This window comes from Lipotes vexillifer, unplaced genomic scaffold (genome assembly GCF_000442215.2).
Source record: "Lipotes vexillifer unplaced genomic scaffold, Lipotes_vexillifer_v1.1 scaffold238, whole genome shotgun sequence".
NCBI lineage: Eukaryota > Metazoa > Chordata > Mammalia > Artiodactyla > Lipotidae > Lipotes > Lipotes vexillifer.
The window spans coordinates 1201874-1223939 of NW_006785665.1; the positions used below are offsets into that span (position 1 = coordinate 1201874).

General features: G+C 53.6%; 2 protein-coding genes across 2 annotated transcripts in view; one reads left to right on the top strand and one right to left on the bottom strand.

The window, feature by feature from the left end:
- NTRK1 (neurotrophic receptor tyrosine kinase 1) overlaps window positions 1–5842 on the bottom strand; it is a 36885-nt gene extending 31043 nt beyond the window's left edge. Inside the window, exon 1 of the mRNA XM_007457871.1 lies at window positions 5734–5842. Coding sequence (XP_007457933.1) covers window positions 5734–5783 — 50 coding nt within the window. The 5' untranslated portion in view covers window positions 5784–5842. The remainder of the gene's footprint in view (window positions 1–5733) is intronic.
- INSRR (insulin receptor related receptor) overlaps window positions 1–7005 on the top strand; it is a 15792-nt gene extending 8787 nt beyond the window's left edge. Inside the window, exons 8-22 of the mRNA XM_007457868.1 lie at window positions 1381–1621; window positions 1835–2002; window positions 2095–2290; window positions 2463–2504; window positions 2582–2802; window positions 3044–3180; window positions 3267–3429; window positions 3676–3781; window positions 4473–4525; window positions 4709–4938; window positions 5414–5524; window positions 5656–5815; window positions 6106–6235; window positions 6368–6502; window positions 6762–7005. Coding sequence (XP_007457930.1) covers window positions 1381–1621; window positions 1835–2002; window positions 2095–2290; window positions 2463–2504; window positions 2582–2802; window positions 3044–3180; window positions 3267–3429; window positions 3676–3781; window positions 4473–4525; window positions 4709–4938; window positions 5414–5524; window positions 5656–5815; window positions 6106–6235; window positions 6368–6502; window positions 6762–7005 — 2337 coding nt within the window. The remainder of the gene's footprint in view (window positions 1–1380; window positions 1622–1834; window positions 2003–2094; window positions 2291–2462; window positions 2505–2581; window positions 2803–3043; window positions 3181–3266; window positions 3430–3675; window positions 3782–4472; window positions 4526–4708; window positions 4939–5413; window positions 5525–5655; window positions 5816–6105; window positions 6236–6367; window positions 6503–6761) is intronic.
- The last annotated feature ends 15061 nt before the right edge of the window (window positions 7006–22066 follow it).

Below are 22066 nucleotides of genomic sequence, written 5' to 3' on the forward strand. Positions count from 1 at the left end.
GGGGGCGGGACCAGACGGGTGTGGGGCCAGAGCGGGGGCGGGGCCAGAATGGGCCGGGGTCAGAGCCCGACCACGTCAATTTGTTCACGACCGCAGGCAGGTGAGGGCAGAGCCCCGGGGGGCTGTGGAGAGTCGCACTCCCTCGTAGGGCCCACGTCTGGCTCTCTCTCCTCTCACCTTCTTCATCCCTTCGTGCCTCAGTTTCACCTTAACCAGTGATGAGGAGAGGACAATCAGGATTTCTGAAAGCCCAGGAGAGGTGCCCTGCTGGGAAGGCCTGGTTAATTAAACTTCAGTTCACTAGGCTAATGTTTTGTACCGACCACATGCTCCTGCCCCAGCAGCGGTTTGGGAAGTACCCACTAATTTGGTCAGTTTTATGCATATCCTTGCCAGCATTTCATTAAAGCCTGAGGAAGGGAGGGAGCAGGGACAACCAAGGACCAGCTGCTCTTTTCTTTGGAGAGAACGTACTGACCATAGCAGGATGGATAGTGGTTAGACCACAGGAAGAACTTCTCCAAAAGCATGGCTAGGGATCAAAAATAGAACTCTTTAGAGGAGAGAGATGGATCTGGGAAAGCAAGCTGGGAGGGCAGGAGTGAGGAGTACTAACCGTCTGTGGTAGATAGAAGATGGGAGCCACCTGGTTTGGAATCGTTTCCTGTGAATTAAAATGGAGAGATCTTAGTTGCCCACTAGCACAGGGCCTGGCCTGGGAGGAAGGGAGAAAAACTAATGGTGGGAGGCCTGCTCACAGGGCCAAGGCTCTCCTAGGCCTCAGTGGAAGATGAAGGACTCTAGCACGAGGAGCTGGAGAGTTTGTTAAATACAGATTCCTGGGCCCCGCTCCCACAGATTCTGATTCCATTAGTCCTGGGCAGGGCCCATAAATCTGCATTTCTAACAAGCTTCAGCATTCAGGTAATGCTGAATCTCCTGGGCCATGGACCGCACGTTAAGGAATGCTAACATGGACTGCAGTGTAAAGCCCCGGCCTCCCACCCCTACCCACCGGTTGTACAGCTCACATTCTGCAGGACTATACACCACTGCCTTTGGACTCAGAGGGCAAAGAATCTTCGAGGTCTTTCAGGAAACTCCCCTAGCATCTGCCTTGCAGTGTGGCTATGGCTGTGCTCCCTTAGAGATATACTGGGGATCCTGGCTCAATTCCAGCTCTGAGCAGACCCACTCAGTGAGTGTGTCATGCCCACAAGGCACCTGCCCCAGAGGGCAGACCCACACCTGCTTCTGAATGCCCTCACACTGGAAGAAGCATGACAATGACAGTCTTGGAGTGATTCAGAGAGGAGGAGGAGGATGCTAGAAACTGGGGTTGGGGCTGAGCTGCCCCTCATCTCTAGGGATGGGGTGTTCAGCCCATTCCAGAATGCCACAGAGCATGTAGGTCCAGATGCATGTGGGGCCCAGAGCTGGAACCTACTGGACGTGGAACTGCCCCTAAGCCGCACCCAGGAGCCAGGTGTGACCCTAGCCCCGCTGAAGCCCTGGACACAGTACGCAGTGTTTGTGCGGGCCATCACACTGACCACTGAAGAGGACAGCCCCCACCAAGGAGCCCAAAGCCCCATCATCTACCTCCGAACCTTACCTGCAGGTAGGCTGAAGCCTTTGAAGGGGGTTGGGAGCTAAATGCCTGGGTCCTAGTGAGAATGGGGGAACCCAAGCACCAGAAATAGAGAAGCTGGGTCACTGAACACCAGGCCTATAGAGGCTGGGAGGCTGGACCTCAGAGAGAAGGGCCCATAACCAGACAGTATTTGAAAGGGGGATCTGCAGCCCCTCAGTTGTACCCTACTCACACCCCCAGCACCCACAGTGCCCCAGGACGTCATCTCCACGTCCAATTCCTCCTCGCACCTGCTGGTGCGCTGGAAGCCACCGACCCAGCGCAACGGAAACATCACCTACTACCTGGTGCTGTGGCAACGCCTGGCAGAAGACAGCGACCTCTACCTCAATGACTACTGCCACCGCGGTGCGCAGGGAGGAGGCGCGGACCGGAGGGGTTGGGGTGTTGGGCCGCGGGCGCTGCCAGTCTAACTCTTTCCTTCGCCGCCGCGGCACCAGGCTTGCGGCTGCCCACCAGCAACAACGAGCCCCGCTTCGACCGCGAAGACGGGGAGCTCGAGGCCGACAGGGAGCCTGGCTGCTGCCCTTGCCAGCACCCACCTCCTGGGCAGGTCCTGCCACCGCTGGAGGCACAGGAGGCCTCCTTCCAGAAGAAGTTTGAAAACTTTCTACACAACGCCATCACCATCCCCAAGTGCGTCTCGGCACGAGAGAGCCGGGAGGCCAGGGTGCTGATGAGCGGGGTCTGCGGGGCGGGGCCTGGGTTGTGGGTGGGGTTGGGAGGCGGTCCGCCGTGGCAGAGGGCACTGGGGCGCCTTCCAGGCGGGCCTGACAGGGCCCACCCCCCGATCCCCCGGTCTCCCCAGATCCCCTTGGAAGGTGACGTCCATCAATAAGAGCCCTCAAAGGTGAGCGGGGGCGGAGCAGGGGCCGAGAGGCGTGGCTCCCGGGACCGGGGCCTGGCTCTGACTCGCGCCCTCCCTAGGGACTCGGGGAGGCACCGCCGGGCAGCCGGGGCCCTCCGGCTTGGGGGGAACAGCTCGGATTTCGAGATCCAGGAGGACAAAGTGCCCCGGGAGCGAGCGGTGCTGAAGGGCCTGCGCCACTTCACAGAGTACCGGATCGACATCCATGCCTGCAACCACGCGGCGCACACTGTGGGCTGCAGCGCTGCCACCTTCGTCTTTGCACGTACCATGCCCCACAGTAGGTGACACCCCCCCCCAGCTCTACCCCGCCCACACACCGACCCCAAGGACCCCATCCAATTAGTGCTCCAACTAGCCAGTTTGACCTCCCGCCAGCCTCAGGGCCGCAGTTTGCTCAACCTTTCCAGTCCCCAAAATCCCAGCGTTTCCTCAAACCTCCCAGTTTAGCGCCCTTGGGTTTGAATATGAAGGTGAGAGGAAATACTTGTGGCCGGGCTGCCTGATGCCCTCTCCCACAGGAGAGGCCGATGGCATCCCAGGGAAGGTGGCCTGGGAGGCAGCCAGCAAAAGCAGTGTTCTCCTACGCTGGCTTGAGCCACCAGACCCCAACGGACTCATTCTCAAGTACGAAATCAAGTACCGCCGCTTGGGAGAGGTAGGTACCCCAGGAGACACCCTAACCTATAGCCCCAATTTGTGCCTCCATCCTCCTCCCAGCCAGCTCTTCTGTGTTGCCCTCAGGAGGCCACAGTGCTGTGTGTGTCCCGCCTGCGATATGCCAAGTTTGGGGGCGTCCACCTGGCCCTGCTGCCTCCTGGAAACTACTCTGCCAGAGTTCGGGCAACCTCACTGGCTGGCAATGGCTCCTGGACAGACGGTGTCGCTTTCTACATCCCTGGCCCAGGTGTGCAGAGCCGCTGTCCCAGACCTGTACTCCCAAACAGCCCCACCTGGGTCCCCAGCCACACCTCCCATTGTGGAAACCACAGGCCCCTCCACCCCACCCCTCCCCCATCCTCACCTCCCATTGTGGAAAGAGAAGTGTCCTCTACCCTCTGACTTCTCCATCTTTTTTTATTAGTATTGTTTTTTTCTTTTTCTCTGACTTCTCCATCTTTGACCCAACCCTCTGCCGCCTTCTGGCCACCAGAGGAGGAAGACTCCGGGGGGCTGCACGTCCTTCTCACCGTCACCCCCGTGGGCCTCATGCTGCTCATCATTCTTGCTGCCCTCGGTTTCTTCTACAGCAAGAAGAGGTGATGACAAGTCCCATTGGTTCCCAACCCCCTTCTTCCCTGAGCCCTCATCAGAAGTCAGTGCAATCAGAGGGTAATAGATGAGACAGCAGAAAGGAATTCCTTAGAAGCAGTAACTCTTCCCCTGGGGGCGGCATGGAGGAAAGAGACATACCTTTCAGTTAGGGGGACCAACTTGTCCACATTTGCCTGGGACTTTCCTGATTTTGGTAGTGAAAGTCCCAAATCCTGGGAAACCCCTCGGTCTGGGCACACTGGGTCTGTTGGTCACCATACTCTTAGCCTGAGAACTAATGAAACTGGTCCTATCATAGCAGGGGGAGAAACAGGAGACCTCAGGATGTGTCCTGGGATCCTGGGATTCTTGATGTCAGATCCCCCTAGGGCTGGATATGAGAGGGAACTGAGGGCAGGACTTTGATTAGCTGGGTTCTGAGGACTAGCTGAGCAGACAGCAGCTTCTCTACTTCTGTCCTCCCTTTTCCCCGCCTGTCAGATCCCAGATCCCAGGACTAGGACCAAGACTAGCTTGGAAGGTGCTTGGTGTTCCCCAGGGGTCACCCTGATCAGAGCTAGGGGTTATGATCAGTAACTTCCTTCCTCCTTGTAATGTCCCTTTTCCTTGTCCTCTGACATTGCTTCTTCCTTCCCGAGCACCCTTCCAGCCTGACCCTCTCACCTCCCATTGCAGAAACAGCACGCTGTATACCTCTGTGAATCCAGAATACTTCAGTGCCTCTCATAGTAGGTCTGGGGCTGGCTGGATGGGTGGTGTGGAGAAGGGAGACAGGAGGGGAGAAGAGACAGACTTCCAGACCATCTTGGAGAAGGCAGCCTTGGGACCCGAGCCCTTCAGAAGAGAAGAGAAGTGGGTGGAGCTGTGGCAGAGAGCAGTGCCCTTGCCTTGTGACTCCCACTTCCTCTCAGTGTACATCCCTGATGAGTGGGAGGTGCCTCGGGAGCAGATCTCCATAATCCGGGAACTGGGCCAGGGCTCTTTTGGGATGGTATACGAGGGGCTGGCACAAGGACTTGAGGTTGGAGAGGAGCTCACGCCCGTGGCCCTGAAGACGGTGAATGAGCTGGCCAGCCCACGAGAACGCATTGAGTTCCTCAAGGAAGCCTCTGTCATGAAGGCATTCAAGTGTCACCATGTGGTAAGGGAGGGTCAAGGGCATTGTCAGGGTCAAAATTAGGGTGAAGTTCATGTGGTGAGAAGGAGAAGATCAGAGATGATTTCAGGGCACCATCAAGTCCAGGGTTGGGCCTGTGGTTAGGATCCTAATTGGGGTAAAGCTCATGGCTGGGGTTAGAGTCGAAACAGGGTCATCATAGGGCCATGGTAGGATCATGGCTAGGGCTGAAATCAGTCCTGGTGGAAGTCAATACTGAGTGTTCACATCATTATTAGGATCATGGTCAGAGTTGGTTCAATCATGAAGATTGGAATGATAGATCGATTAAGGTCACGGGTTAGCGTCAGGGTCATTGTTAGGTCAAGATTAGGGTGATGGTCATGGTTGGGGTTAGGAGGGTTGGTGTCTGGGTCAGTTGTGAGAGCAGAACAAGGTTTTGGCCAGGGAGATCAAGGGAGCTGGGTAGACCTGCAACCAGGCTCTTTATCCATCCCAGGTACGTCTCCTGGGTGTGGTGTCTCAGGGCCAGCCAACTCTGGTCATCATGGAGTTAATGACCCGAGGGGACCTCAAGAGCCATCTTCGATCTTTGCGGCCTGAGGCAGAGGTAGGGACCAGGAAGATCCTGGGTGAGGGGCTGGGGAGTTAGAGAGGACTTGGGCACAGTTGTAGGGGTAATCATTGGGCAGGAGTCCAGCCTCAAGTTCCTACTTCACTGGCCCCCTCTCTCGGCTCTAGAACAACCCTGGGCTCCCTCGGCCAGCACTGGGAGATATGATCCAGATGGCTGGTGAGATCGCGGATGGCATGGCCTACCTCGCTGCCAACAAGTTTGTGCACCGAGACCTGGCGGCCCGAAACTGCATGGTGTCCCAGGACTTCACCGTCAAGATCGGGGGTACAGAGAGGGCCAGGCGGGTGTGAGCAGCCTGGGTAGACTGACTCCCCCTAAGCGAGGCTTGAGGAGACCCAAGCCTGTCCCACAGCTCTGTCCCTGATAGCCCCCCACCCTGGATCTCAGTCTCCTCGTCCGAGGGCAGCAGGATTTGGATGGGATGATCTCTGAGGTCCTTTGAGCCCTCACATTCCAGGATTCTTGGAGGTGGAGAGGGTTGGGAGAGGTATTCCCGGGGCAGGAGCTGGTGAATGGCTCTGCTGCCCCACACCCCGTCTACCCTCACTTTCCAGACTTCGGGATGACTCGAGATGTGTATGAGACAGACTATTACCGCAAGGGCGGGAAGGGGCTGCTGCCTGTGCGCTGGATGGCCCCTGAGTCCCTCAAAGATGGAATCTTCACCACCCACTCGGATGTCTGGTGGGGCCTGGCTGGAGCAGAGGGCTCAGGGGGTGTGGAGGCAGGTCCTTGGGAGAGGCCTGGGTGCACTCCTTAGGGTGCGCTGAGCTGCATTAAGGGTGCTGGGCTCAGGCCCTCCTCCGCGTCCTCCAGGTCCTTTGGCGTGGTGCTCTGGGAGATTGTGACCCTGGCCGAACAACCCTACCAGGGCCTATCCAATGAGCAGGTGCTCAAGTTCGTCATGGATGGCGGGGTCCTAGAGGAGCTGGAGAGCTGTCCCGTTCAGCTGTGAGTCACCCCAGTCTGCACCGCCTATACCTGTCCCACCCCTGTGAGTCTGGCCCACCTCCTCTGATGCTTTTACTTGCACTGATCCCCAGCTCTGAGCCCTCCAGCTCAAAATCCCCACTACAACCCCCATTTACTCCCCTGTGACCCTCGCAGACATAATCCCCCATGACCCCCCCTACAATCACACTGATTGACCCTCTCAGTGCAGGAGGCAGGAAATGTGCACCCCTCTGACACTGCCCCCCACCTCCACCAGGCAGGAGCTGATGCACCGCTGCTGGCAGCAGAACCCGCGCCTGCGCCCAACTTTTACCCACATCCTGGACAGCATACAAGAAGAGCTGCGGCCCTCCTTCCGCCTCCTTTCCTTCTATTACAGCCCAGAGTGCCGGGGGGCCCGGCCTTCCCTGCTGCCCGCAGATGCAGAGCCCGACTCCCCGCCAACCCCTAAAGGGGCTTCCTCAGACTTCAGCCCCCAAAATGGGGGTCCAGGGCACTGAGGGGCACCCCATTCCCTGGCTGGTTGGCCTCCCATGGGCAGAGAGGAAGGGGCCTGACCTTTGCAGCCATGAGATGCTGAGACAGGGCACGGGGTGGCCGAGGGGGGCACAGAGAGCAGGAGCAGGACAGATCGGGGGTGACGGGGAGAGCAGAGCAGAGTCACGGCAGGACAGATTTTCTCAGGAATCTGATCCTCCGTGAGAAAGTAATCAAGGCCACAACAGAAGTGGAGGTTAGACCGTGGACAAGACATCCTGCCCTCTGAGTGAGAGAGCCTACTCAGACTAGGAAGAGAGGCCTGCCCGCCCCAGAGGCAGGGTCTGGGGAGCCCCACCCTCGGCTTCGGAGCTCCTGTGGGCATCTGGGGCCATCAGCACGTTTGAAACCAGATGAGCAGCCAGAATCGGGCCTGGAGCCCTCTCTGTCTGTGTTTGGGAGAAGCTGGGTTTGGGCATCCACGTGACTGCTCCTCTCACCTCCTCCCCTCTGCCCCGTTCCGCAGGGGTTGTGGGGAGAACCCAGGGACCCGGGCGAGTGGGTTCCCAGCCTGGCCTGGAGGCCTGCCCTCACCCCGCTTCCTCTCCTTTGCCATATACCCAAAGACCCCAAGCTTGGTGCTCCCGCTTCCTCTTCTCCAGGGCGTTCCCTTGGGGCAGATTCACCCCTTCTCCCCTCCTTTCCCCCTCAATCCCCCTCCTACCCTTGGATTATTAAGGCTTTAATAGCCTTGCTTCCTCCCTGCCCTCACTTCTGCCCCCCACCCCTGCCTCTCATGGGAGGACTGGAGAAGGCACAATAAAGGCCGAGGTCTGTTTATACCCTGGTCCAGGGCAGCCCATTATCTCTCCATCTATATGGTGTTAACACTGGATGAACTTCCTCCCTCCCTCCTTGGGGACTTGAGGTGGTGACCCTGAGGCAGTGATATAGGATAAATACACTGCTGTCAAACACCACCTCCATGAGGACTGAGCAGCCAGGGTTGCCATGGCAGTGAAGCAGGACCATCCTGCTATTATCTGCGGCTCAGGTGGCCAGAAGTGGTTGAGCCCGGCAGGGGAACCTTCATATCTGGCCTCCCAGCCTCACCAACCCGTCCCCTACACCTCATCCCTCCGTATTTTCACTGGGCAGACATCTTCTGGGGTATCACAGGACAGACTTGAAGTGGGCAGAACTTGGGGTGGGGGGGTACTGATGACATCACCAGTCCGTGCTGGATGCCCCCCAGGCAAGGCAGGGGACACACATCAGAGCAGAGTCTGTGTGTCTGGCTCCCTACTGTTATTCCATCCCAGGAGCAGAGATGCCCCCGAGGCAGGTTAAAGGAGCACATGGGAGTCTGTTTCCAGGCTCTTATGCCAGTGCAGTCAGGGCATTCGAAGGGGAGGAGCTGCAGGTGAACGACTTAAAACCTTGGTGAAGGGGGTGGTAGCAGAAGGGGCTGGGCCTGGCTCAAGGATTTTTCGTATCCTGTATCAGCGTTTCCTGCATCCAGGTCCTCAGGGCCAGAGCTCCCATGCTGCCACACACAGGGGTTCTGCGGAGGTTTATACTTCTAAGCGCGCTTGCTCACTCCAGCACCTGTCCTGAAAACCACAGCTCCTTAAGGCATGAGCCGAGTGTGCATGAGTCTGTGCGAGGCCGCCTCTATGCTAATCACAACTCAGACACCATCCTTTTAGGGTCCAGGTGGGCAGCAAGGACCACGTGTCCCACCGCACGCGCCCCTGCCCTTCCCTGTCCCTGCCTGTCATTGCTGGCTAAGGCAACAGTGACCCCTAATGGTTGCTGGCGGAACCACAGCTTAGGGAAAAAAGAGTGGGGAAGGTTGTTCTCTCCTCCCTCCCTGAGTTGCTGGTCTCAGGCCACCAGCGAGTGCAAGGGAGGAGAGACTCCACACATAAGCCCTGGATCTGAGACCCACACACTCGCACAGCAGACAGGCACACCTGCACTTGCACAGGCCCAGAGGGCAGCACTGGGTTCAGGCCCTCTCCCCACCACCCGTGTCCCCTAACCTCCACAGGATGGGACATTGCGTGTTCAGGAAGCGCTGGGCATGTGGATGTGGAAGGGCTTAACGAAGGGTTTGGGAGTTGAAGAAAAGAGGGCTTCAGAAAAACACTGCCTGTGCTTCACCTCCAAAGATGAGCAGGTGGTGACTGGCCCAAAAGAACGTTTTGGAGAAAGATGTAGGGATGCTGGAAGACAAACTCTACTGCCATCGATGTCCTACAAAAGAAGTGGATGTACATTGTAAATCAACTATACTCCAATAAAATTAAAGAAAAAAAAAGTAGATGTAATAAGGTAGCAAGAAAGATGGTGGTTAGACTTCAGAAGGGACTTCCCAACTATACAGGGAAGCTTTGTGAAGGGAAGAAGTGTCCTCTCTCAGAGACAGCTAAATACAGACAATAGGTTGGCCCGGGGAAAAAAGAGTGATGGACACCTACCACAGAGGCAGAAGGATGAGGGCAGTGACTAAAATAGAGAGTCCAGAAACAACTTTCTTGATTTCCTCCCCGCCACCGCCACCACCCCAGTTCAGACAGAAGTCCAGAAAAAAATAACCTGCAGCTGGCTAGGAAGGTAGGAAATGGTGTGGAGACAGATTAGCATAAAAGAATTACGTGTTTACCATCTACCCGCTTGGAACTGTTCTTGTGCCCTCTCGTCAAGTCCCCCACCTGGGCAAAGGGATGCTGGAGGCTCTAGGTCTCATGTCCCACCCCCTCCCAGCTCAGGAGCAACTGATGCATCTTTGTGGGGAAGAGATTGGAGTCCTCCATAGTGAGAGGCCCAAAGGCCTGGGGCAGGAGGGTTTGAGGTCAAGTGGTCCGGGGTCAGGTGAGCTGTGCCACTGGACCAGGCCTTGGTTGAGGCAGGACAAATAGGGGTGTTCACAGTTCCTCTTCCTCTAGGCTCTGGGTACAGAACAGAAGGCTGCAGCCAGGGTGGTTCCTGGCTATCATCACGTAGGAGGAAGAGCCAGGTACGAAGACAGGAGAGATCAGCGTGCTGCTCCTGGGTCAGCCCCACAGCCTCATACTCCCTCCGAGTCCCAGGGAGCTTGGATGGCAGGGCACCAGGTCTTAGATGCCCAGACGGGGGGAAAACCTGGAGTAGAAACTTGGACCTTCCCCTTGGCCTAGTGTCAACAACGCTGTGGAAGCCCCTCCCCTGGTCCAGGAGTTGTTTGTCTTCTCCAACCTTAGCTGAGGTGAAGGACAAGGGAGACGTTAGTCACAGCCATTACGCCACAGCAAGGGTCTTCCTCCTTCCAGCAAGAGGCTTCAATGCCCAACTCCTCAGGCCACCAGTGCCCGCCCCCAGGGGCACAAAGGAGAGTTTTGGGGTCCTCTCATCCCTGGGAGGCCGATGGGCAGTGTGCTGGCACCTCCTACCCACTCCTGACCTTTGCCCAGGAGTCAGAGGGCCTGAACACCTGGGGCTTCTTCTGGCTGCCTTCCATGAACAGGAGCCCCTCTGGGTCACTCATCTGAAGGCACGACTAGTGAGTGGACACTAGGGTGACACTATCTGTCCCTGGAGAGAGTGAGGGAAGTGCCGCTGAATGCGCCAACTCAGGAATCCAGGCTGGTGGGGTTGGGATGGAGCCAGAAGGGAGGGCATTTGGTGAGCCCCTGGGCACGTGATCAGGAGCTTGAGATCAAGTGCTCAGGTACCCCTGATGCCTGGCTGAAGGAAGGGTCTCAAAGGGGCCACACAGCTAAGAGTTTTGATGTCCTCGCTGTGGAAAGGAGGCCTAAGGGCCATGGGGCGGGCATTCAGGGTGGGCGTGGTGAGGGGTGGAGTGCCCCCTGGGCCCGAATATCTGGGTTACCCAAACTCAGGGGCACTTGTCCTTCTCCAAAGCCAGGAGAGGTAGCCCCCTGCCCAAGGTGGTAGCTGGCTGAGTAGATACTCCAGCCCAGCTTCCTCATCTGGTCCCTGGGAAGGCAGGACATCTGAAGAGTTTGGCGTCTTGGACTGATCAGGCCAGGAGCTCCTCTTCCCATCTTCCCTTCCAACACAGAGGGAAGAGAGGAGAGATGGGGCTGCCGGTCAGGGTGGGAGTGGGCAGAGGGAGGCACTCCCAGGATAAAGATGTCAACTGAAATCCTAGGACAAAGAAGGAGGGGCACAAGACATTCCCTCCTGTGTCTCTCCCCGCCCCCAGTGGCTGCAGCTCTCAAGCACCAGGGACATTGCCAGATGTCAGGCAGAGGGAGGACAGGAAAGGATGGGGATGCTGGGGAGGTAGTGAGGAGGGAGAAACAGGCAGAGGAAGGGGGCGTGGGAGAGGAGACCCAGAGAGGCAGGGAGACAGGAGCTCCGAACCCCTCTTCACACATGCACTGGAGGCTCTGAGGACACCCCAGCCTGCCCCTTGGCTCTCTGTGGGTCTGGCCCCCACCCATCCCCACTCATGAGCAGCAACAGGGAAACTCTGTGCTTGGTTGTATCTGGAGATGAAGAGGGGTCACATCCTGAGGGAGCAGAGGGTCACGCAGGTTCCCACCCTCTCAGGTTGTGTCAAGCTGGTCCTCAAGCAGAACTGGATAGGAGAGGGGAAGTGGGCAGAGGTGCAGGGGGAGAGAGGGGAAGGATGGCTCGGGTGGCAGTGGGGACAACATTCTGAGACTGTGCAGAAGGATTTTTAAGCAAATGAGACAGAGGCCCCTTCCTCTCTAGGAGGCAGAGAAAGGAGAGCTTGTGGACAAAAGGACAGAGGTTGACAGCTGGGTCAGGCAAGAAAAAGTAGAGATGGAGGAGAGGGGTCTAGCCGCATGCATCTCCCCAAAGCGCAACTGGAGTAGAAACCTACTGCTGCTGAAGCAGGAAGGATGGAGGTGGAGCTATATAAACACTTCCAGGAGGCTTCCCTGGTGGCGCAGTGGTTGAGAGTCCGCCTGCCGATGCAGGGGACACGGGTTCGCGCCCCGGTCCGGGAAGATCCCACATGCCGCCGCGGAGCGGCCGGGCCCGTGAGCCGTGGCCGCTGAGTCTGCGCGTGCGGAGCCTGTGCTCCGCGACGGGAGAGGCCACAGCAGAGAGAGGCCCGCGTACCGCAAAAAAAAAAAATTGTTTAAGACTTCTGGGAAACAGGGTCGGGGGACAGGGGGCAAAGGAGGCAGGGGCGGCCTCTTTTGGCAGCAGAATTACCTAAGGGAGAGACCTCCATGAGAGAAGGCCAAGGGCTGAAATAAGATAAGGGACACCAAGTGCTTGGTAAGCTATAGAGCACTGTATAAATTATAGTTGTTGTTATCTAATTGTGATATCATTTAAAAAGATGCTGCAGAAGTACATTTAGTGCCATGGAAAGATGGCCATGATGAACTGCAGAGTGAAAAGAGCAGGTTGCAAATAATATAAATGCCATTTTTTGCATTTACACGTACAGACACAGAGAAGTGTCTGAAAGTGTAAATATACATCTGGGAGATGGGGCTGTGGATAATTTATATCTTCTTTTTGCTTATCTGTATTTTCTCTTCATGTATTTAAAGAACATACATTATTTATGTTGTGAAAAACAAGCAATTTGCTTTGAAAGGAATGAGACTTCCTCCCAGTTGGTCGAGGTCCTGGGCTCAGAAAGGGTGAGGTCAGAGTCGGCTGGGGCCCTGGCTCTGCCCTCTCTCTGCCTGGTGGGTTACCTTGGGGTCTGACAAATACATATCCTCCATGAACATTTTTTTCCTCTGTGCTCTAGGCTGGGCCAAAGTTGATTTGCGTGAATTTAGAATTGGCAGCATGTTTTTGTAACCCCACGATGTTTCTGGCTGGGAAGATATAAAACAGGAGGGAGGTAGAGAAAAGCAGACAGAGATCCCCAGCAACTCTGAGCCCACCCACAGGGAGGCCCACAGCCCTCTGCTTGCAGTGTCCTTCGGACCACCTTCCCCAACCAGCCCTGCAGGATCAGCCTTCACCTATAGTGGCTTCCAGGGCCTGTGGCAACCTAGGTTCCCACCCCCGCTCATTCCTCAGCCTTACCCACGTACCACGCCAACACCCAAACGTGGCTTCCTTTTTTTCCCTTCCCCCACCCCCCTCTGCCTCCCAATCTGAGTGTGGACCATCACACCCTTGGAGGCCTCCCCCAACATTCTTCCCCACTGGGCTCCCACCTTGTCTCTTTCCCAGCCTGAAAACACCCTCCTCCCTCCTATGAGCCCCTCCCTCCCCCAGAGCTACTTAGAATAGTACCTAATATCGATAATTCCTTATGCTGACAAAGAGCTTTCTGTTTCCAAAGTGTATGGAAAATCCACTTAGAGAGGATGGCATCAGTGATCTGAGAGGCCAGATGACTTGCCTACGGTCACATAGCCAGTTCCTGGAGGTCCAGCCCCTTCTACCACGAACCCAGCCTCAAGGGCTGAGAGTAAACTGATTTGTCCTCTCTGTCCTTCAGTCCCTCCTTTATCTCTAAATTGCATCTTCCCTGGCATGTAAGCCTTCCACTTCTAGCTGCAACTTGCCTTTCCAGCATCATGATCTGCCCCACCCCAAAACAAACCTCATGTTCTAATCAGTCTAGACTCTTCCCTATCCACCAGCTTGCACCATGCTGCCCATCACCTGACCTGTGCTCTACTGGGTATTGCCTCCACATCTGCCCCACCCCCTGCCCCATCTTTGGTCTCTGAGGCTGTTTCTGAACTCTGCACCATCACAGGGCACTGAGTACCTGCTGCCTTATATAGCCATGATGTTAGTGTCGGGACTCCCCTTAGGAAAATAGAAACCACGCTAGGTATTTCCACAGAGGGTATTGAATATAAGGGGTTGGCTTTACTGGTGTGGGAGAGCTGAAAAGCCAAGAGGGAACACTAAGTAACACAGAGAAAACCACAAGAGGAAGATCCCACCCCTAGGTTGGGAGAACAAGCAGGTAAGGTTGAGGTTGTCAGAGTCTAGAACCTCAGGGAAGGGATACCCCAGAGGTGGGATCCAGATCTTGGAGGAGGTAGTGCTGCCCAGCTGGTGCTGGAGCAACGTTGAAAGGAAGCAGCCGGAAGAAGCAAGTCCTCCCCTCTCTCCCTGTAGGCAACCTCCCTGTTGGCAGAACTTAATAAGAGCCCACTGGCAAAACACTCTCTGCAAAGTATGGTTTGCAGAGTCAGCCCCAGCCTCACAGAGCAGAGTATAGAAGGGAGGGGTTAGAGCTGAGAGACAATAGGTAAGTGACCAGCACCCATGAGGGTCATTATTTATTATGATTATTGGACCTAAAATGTACTGAGCGCCTTCTACATATCTACACTTGACATACACTCGAACATAAAGAATAAAGTGGGGACTTCCCTGGTGGTCCAGTGAGTAAGACTCCTCGCTCCCAGTGCAGAGGGCTGGGTTCAATCCCAGGTTGGGGAGCTAGATCCTGCATGCATGCCACAACTAAAAGTCTGCATGTTGCAACGAAGACATCCGAATGCCACAACTAAGACCTGACACAGCCTAAATATATATATATATATTTTTTTAAAGAATAATCTGGGGCTTCCCTGGTGGCGCAGTGGTTGAGAGTCCGCCTGCCGATGCAGGGGACACGAGTTCGTGCTCCAGTCTGGGAAGATCCCACATACCGCAGAGCGGCTGGGCCCGTGAGCCATGGCTGCTGAGCCTGCGCGTCTGGAGCCTGTGCTCCGCAACGGGAGAGGCCACAACAGTGAAAGGCCTGCATACCGCAAAAAAAAAAAAAAAAAAAAAGAATAATCTGGTGAGCTTCATTCTATCACTGACATTGTACAGATGAGGGAACCGTGCCTTCAGGAAGTGAAATAACTTGCCCAAAGTCCCACAACTAATAAATGGCAAAACTGGGATTGAAAGTCCACGATTTTTCCACTCTATCCTGTTGTCTACGAGGTGCCCCACACCGGGCTAAGAGGGCTCCAGAGAGGGGTGGGCATAAGTCCTTATGGGCAGGGATGGCAGACTGTACAATGGTCTGGCTGCAGCGCCAAACCTCCTTGAGCATGTTGTATGTGCTAAACCCCCACTTACAGTAGTTCCTGCCATGGGTGAAAGAGCCACAAAGATGGACAAAAGCCAGGCCCTACCCTTGCAGAGCGCACTGTCTCCTGGGCAAGAAGGCATGCAGACAGATCACTGCAGTGCACCACCACAGTCCCATGGAGCCATGCAAGAACCAGGGCTCTGAGAGCACTGTAACTGAAACTCAGATCTCATCACTTCCCTGCTGAAAGCCCCTCAATAGCTCCCCGGTGCCAACCAGCAAAGGCAAAGCTCCCAAGCAGGCTGACCTCTCAAGCTGTCTGCCCCTCACACCCATGCCACCCCCAGATGGCACCGCAGCTCTAAGCCTCCGCCACCTTCACACACTTTGCTCCTTCAACCCAGAACATCCTCCACTCTCTCCACCCTCCCCTTCCCGTGCGTCCTGAGGATCATCTGCTCACCCTTTAAACGAGCTCTCTCCACTACCACCTCCTCTCTGAAGCCTTCTTGACTTGCTGCCCCTTCGCAGCATTATCCTGGGCAGCATGGACCACTCCCTCCGACACGCCCCCTGAACCACAGGCTTCTAGTATAGCTCTTGTCACTCTGAATTATCTGGGTTTGTTTACCTATGTATCTCCCCTGCCCTCGAGTCTTACTTATCTTTGTAGCCCTCAAAACTATCACACACTACAGTACATAATAGGTTTTTAATAGATGCTCCATGAATTCATGATAACAAACCAGCCAAGGGCAGGGAGTGCAGAGAGGAAAAATATACTGCCTTTGGAGCCAGACCTGAACTGAATCTTAGTTAAACATATTTACTAGTTTGCTTGAGCAAGTTGTTGGTAGTTCAGTGCTCCTGGCCTCTGTCAAATGGAAAGTCCACTGCACTCCTCACAGCACAATGCCTGAGCCCAGACATCTGCAGGGCTACCTGCATTCTCCTTCAGGTGCTCGTGGGTGAGGTCCAGGCCACATATGAGGGCCTCAGCCCCAAGGGCTGCACCAGGAAGTCTGCAGGCCTGACTGCCATGACTCCTTCCCAGCCACAAAGTCTACACGCTGGACACGCTAGAGGAGAGAGAGTGGGAACCCTAAATCTCCCCAGCCGCCCTAGACCTCAGGTTCCACCCCCCAGAGTCTACGAGATCCCAAACTCCCTTGAACATTTTCCTGTGCTGACCCACAATGCCCTTGGTGCCTTTGGTGCCCCCAGCTTCACAGGCACCTCAGCACATCTGGAGCTTCCTCTGGTGGCCTTGAGTCCCTAGAGATCACCAGGATCCTCTACGCTTCTCCACCGCTTCCCCTTTCCCAGCACCTCCAAGCAGTCCTGGAACCTGACTCTCAGTCACCAAGAACCCTCTCCGCAGTCTCTCCAGACTCCCAGGGTCCCGCGGTCCTTGCAATCCCTCTCCGCCCCCTCCAGGCGCTGCCAGCTCTAACCCTGCACCATCTGGATGAGCAGCCAGCCAGCTGGTGCAGGGGCTCAAGCTGCTGCAGGATTCCTTCCGCTGCACTCCTGTCACTGCCGCCCAGCCAGACCTTTCCTTTGCCACGTTGCAATTCACTCTAACAGCAGATTCAGCCTGAGGAAACTTCTGGCAGCACGCCCATTCCCAAAGTACCCACAGCAGGGGAGAGAGGCAGAAGAGAAGTGGAGATGGCAAACTGATCTGACTCGCCGTGCTCTTCACATGGCCCCACGTCTTTGCCCAGACTTCCCCTGGGCCTACCTGGGGACTACCCCTCTGCCCACAACTTCTTATCAAGGCCCAGCCCAGATGCCCCCACATTGCACTCTCCTCTGAGACTCCTTCTTCCATCACCCCAGCCAGAAGAGAGCTCTCTCCTCTCAAGTCCTGGAGGATGCACGTGGCTCTGGGCATGACCGCTTCTCCTCTGTGGTCCTAGCCACCTTAGAACTTGAACTCCTTGAGGGAAGAGGACAGGTTTGACGTTTGGTGTATGGACTGAATTGTCCCCCCTCAAAATTCATATATTGAAGCCCTATCCCCAATGTGACTATATTTGAAGATAGGGCCATGAAAGAAGTCATTAAGGTCAAAAGAGGTCGTTAGGGTGAGGCCCTAATCCGATAGGACTAGTGTCCTTATAAGAAGAGGAAGACCCACCAGAGAGATCCCCCTCTTCCCAACGTGAGCACAGAGGAGAGGCCATGTGAGGACACGGTGAGAAGGCAGCCACCTGCAAGCCAGGAAGAGAGGCTCCACCAGAAACCAACCCTGCTGGCACCTTGATCTTGGACTTCCAGCCTCCAGAACTATGAGATAATAAATTTCTGTAGCTTATGCCACCCAATCTGTGGGTTTTGTTATGGCAGCTCGAGCATACTAATACATTCAGGAACTCAGGGAAAGCATTCTGAGAAGGGAACACCAGCAGACAAGCCATCTCACATGTGCTCTTTAGCCCTTCCCGTTATCAGCCCGGCAGCTCACAGGACAGAGTGGAGGGACCAGACCCAGCTGCTACAAGCCCAGCCAGAGGGAAGACCTGAGGTCTGACCCTCTGCCCTGGCCCTGAGGAGACGGTGGTTAAATGTTCCCATCACATTGCTAGGAACTTATAGGAAAGAAGGGAAAAAAATTCCTGAGCTCCTCCTGCAGATCAGACAGACCCTCTGCTGAGCTCAGCACCCATTTGCTGATGGAATCCCACAACCGCCCTTCCAGAGAGGTGTTCTCCCACGTTCCAGACCAGGCAACCAAAGCTTGGGAGAGATCAGGCAACTTGCCCAGGTTGACCTTGGCACAAGGGTGGAGGGGGATGAAAATACAAATAAGGGTGAGAGACAGTCATAGCCTCAAGGTGCTAGAGCTCTTCCAAGCGCACCTACCTGACAAAATGCTGAGGCACATGCAAGATTTCGGCGGCAGGCCCGGAGCCCAGTCTGCATTTATAGGAGGGATCCGCTGTACCTGGGTCTAAGAGAGTTCATTCCTTGCCAGGGCTGCTGGCCTGGGCCCAGGCCTCCAGACAAAGAGAGTGAGTAATTCCATTTTAAAGGTGAAAAGTACTTCCGTTGCAATTATCACACAGTGTATCAAAGCAGTGGGCACGGTTTCCAGAAGGAGGGGGGTGGGGTGGGGGGAGGTGGGGTGTGGTGGTTGCTGTGCACACAGAACAGCCAGAGCAGAGTCGTGGCGTTTGGTGGAGGTGCACCAAGCCTGCCACCTCCCCGCCCACACCCCCAACTTGGTGATCAATTAAATGGCACGTTTGGAGAAAATGGCAATCAGGTGTTTGAGTACTGATAATCAGACTTGAGGCTCTCCTGTTCGATTCTTCTCTCTCTTGAAAAGGAGACAACGGGGCTTCCCTGGTGGCGCAGTGGTTGAGAGTCCTCCTGCCGAAGCAGGGGACGCGGGTTCGTACCCCGGTCCGGGAAGATCCCACATGCCGCGGAGCGGCTGGGCCCCTGAGCCATGGCCGCTGGGCCTGCACGTCCGGAGCCTGTGCTCCACAACGGGAGAGGCCACAACAGTGAGAGGCCCGCGTACCGCAAAAAAGAAAAAAAGAAAAAAAGAAAAAAGAAAAGAAAAGGAGACAACTGATGGGAGGGGAGGGTGGTGGGTAGATACTTAATACCAAGCAGTGCTCATCCTCATGGTGTCCTCCTACTCAGCAGGGTGGAGAGAGAGAGTCTATCCCCAGGATCCTCCCTGTCCAAAAGGCAGAATCCCAAGATGGGGGTGACCAGGATTCTGGAATTCTCTGCAGAACCTGGGCTGGGTAGACAGACTTCTGGGCTGGAGAGATCATTGCAGCACCTCCACACCCCTCCTTTCTGCCTCCTTTCTTTGTTTCCATCTTCCCCAACACCTTTCAGACCCGCTCTGCCCTGCCCCAGGCCTGGGCCAGCCCTCCCTACTTCCCAAGGAAAGACTATTATGGGAGGTTGTAACTGAGCCAGTGCTGGTGTGGCTGCTGTGGCTGGCGTGGCTGGCGTGGCTGCTGTGGCTGGCGTGGCTGGCAAGGCCTGCGAGGGAGCCACACTGGCCCCAGCTGCGGGCGGCTCTCAGGAAAGGTCAGCAGCCCACAGGCAGGCAGCTGCTTTGGGTGCCTGGCCCTGTGACTGTCACAGTGCTCTGGGTCTTTGTACTCTTGTTCCCCCTGTTTGGGACACTTTCCCCAGGCCTTGAAGGGCTGGCTCCTTCTCACCTGGTCAGTGGCTTACAGTGTCTGTCACCTCCTCAGGAGCAGCCTCCCAAAGCAGCATCTACTCTACACCTAACATCCTGCAGTATCATCTTATTACTCGTATCACAATCTGAAATTATCTTTCTGATTTGTTACCCGCTTCTTTTCTTCTCCCCTCACCAGAATGCACGCTCCCAGAGGGCAAGGGCCATGCACATCTTTGTTGCTGCATTCCCAATGCCTAGGCTGCCTGACATATCCTGGGAGGGCTCAACTCTGTTGAACTGGCCAACTGGATGGATCTCCATTTCTTTTTTTTTTTTTTTTTTTTTTTTTTGCGGTACGCGGGCCTCTCACTGTTGTGGCCTCTCCCGTTGCGGAGCACAGGCTCCGGATGCGCAGGCTCAGCGGCCATGGCTCACGGGCCCAGCCGCTCTGCGGCATGTGGGATCCTCCCGGACCGGGGCACAAACCCGCGTCCCCTGCATTGGCAGGCGGACTCTCAACCACTGCGCCACCAGGGAAGCCCCTCCATTTCTTATTATTGCTCTATTGATATAATAGATAAAATAATGATACAGAAACACAGCAGACTTTTCCAGCTGACGAAGCATTGCATGAGTCACAGCATATTTTCTACATACAACAGCTGAGTCTGCGTTATCCCCATTTTACATGTGAGGCAACTGAGGCTCGGAGGCCTGCAGGATTTGCCCCAGGTCACAGGGCCGGTACGCAGTAGAGCAGGAGCTATAACAGACCCAACTTCTATTCTCTTTCCACAGCCCTAGAGTCTTCTCTTCCTTTGACATTCTCATCCACGCAGGTGCCCACGGCAGGCACAAGTGTGCATGGGGAAGAAGAAGTCTGCACTGTGACAGAGGCTGTCCTGCAACTGTGTGCAAAGAGACACATATGGAACTGCAGGAGAGTGGCCTGTGGAGGGGACCGTTGCACAGCCTGAGGAGATGGGGAGGTGCCAACATGGAGCCACCTCTGCCTGTAGGGGCTCTTTTTAAAATTGAAGTAGAGTTGATTTACAATGTTGTGTTAGTTTCTGGTGTACAGCAAAGTGATTCATTAATATATATATATATATATATATATATATATACGCATATATATTCATTATACATATACACATATATACACATATATATTCATTATACATATATACACATATATATTCATTATATATATACACATATATACACATATACACATATATATTCATTATACATATATATACACATATATATTCATTTTATATATATACACATATATACACATATACACATATATATTCATTATACATATATACACATATATATTCATTATATATATACACATATATACACATATATATTCATTATACATATATATACACATATATATTCATTATATATACACATATATACACATATACACATATATATTCATTATACATATATATACATATATATTCATTATACATATACACATATATATTCATTATACATATATTACACATATATATTCATTATATATACACATATATACACATATACACATATATATTCATTATACATATATATACACAAATATATACACATATATATTCATTTTACATATATATACACACGTATGGTCATTATATATATATACACACATATATATTCATAAGAATATATATATATTCTTTTTCATATTATTTTCCATTATAGTTTATTACAGTACCTTGAATACAGTTCTCTGTGCTATACTGTAGGACCTTGTTATTTATCTATTTTATATATAGTAGTGTGTATATGTTAATCCTAAACCCCTAATTTATCCCTCCCCCACCCTTTCCCCTTTGGTAACCATAAGTTTGTTTTCTATGTCTATGAGTCTGTTTCTGTATTGTCAATATGTTCATTTGTATAATATTTTATTTTATTTTTTATGAATTTATTTATTTATTTATTTATTTAGTTTTGGCTGCGTTGGGTCTTTGTTGTAGTGCGCCGGCTTTCTCTAGTTGCAGCGAGCAGGGGCTACCCTTCATTGCGGTGCGTGGGCTTCTCATTGCTGTGGCTTCTCTTATTGTGGCACGTGGGCTCTAGGCACCTGGGCTTCAGTAATTGTGGCATGTGGGCTCAGTAGTTTTGGCACACAGGCTTAGTTGCTACGTGGCATGTGGGATCTTCCCGGGCCAGGACTTGAACCTGTGTCCCTTGCATTGGCAGGCGGATTCTTAACCACTACTCCACCAGGGAAGCCCCTGTATCATATTTTAGATTCCACATATAAGTGATACCATATGGTATTTGTCTTTGTCTTTCTGACTTACTTCAATTAGTATCTCTAGTTCCATCCATGTTGCTGTAAATGGCATTCTTTCATTCTTTTTATGGCTGAGTAATATTCCATTGTATATAAGGCATTCTTTCATTCTTTTTACGGCTGAGTAATATTCCATTGTATATATGTACCACATCTTTATCCATTCATCTGTCAATGGACATTTAGGTTGCTTCCATGTCTTGGCTATTGTAAATAATGCTACCATGAACATTGGGGTGCATGTATCTTTTCACATTCTTCAGGTATATACCCAGGAGTGGAATTGCTGGATCATATGGTAACTCAATTTTTAGTTTTTTAAGGAACCTCCACACTGTTTTCCATAGTGGCTGCACCAATATACATTCCCACCAACAGTATAGGACACTTCTCTTTCCTCCACACCTCTTCCAGCATTTGTTATTTGTAGACTTTTTTTAAATTTATTTATTTAATTTATTTATTTTTGGCTGTGTTGGGTGTTCGCTGCTGCACGCGGGCTTTCTCTAGTTGTGGAGAGCGGGGGCTACTCTTCGTTGCAGTACGTGGGCTTCTCATTGCAGTGGCTTCTCTTGTTGTGGAGCACGGGCTGTAGGCGCGTGGGCT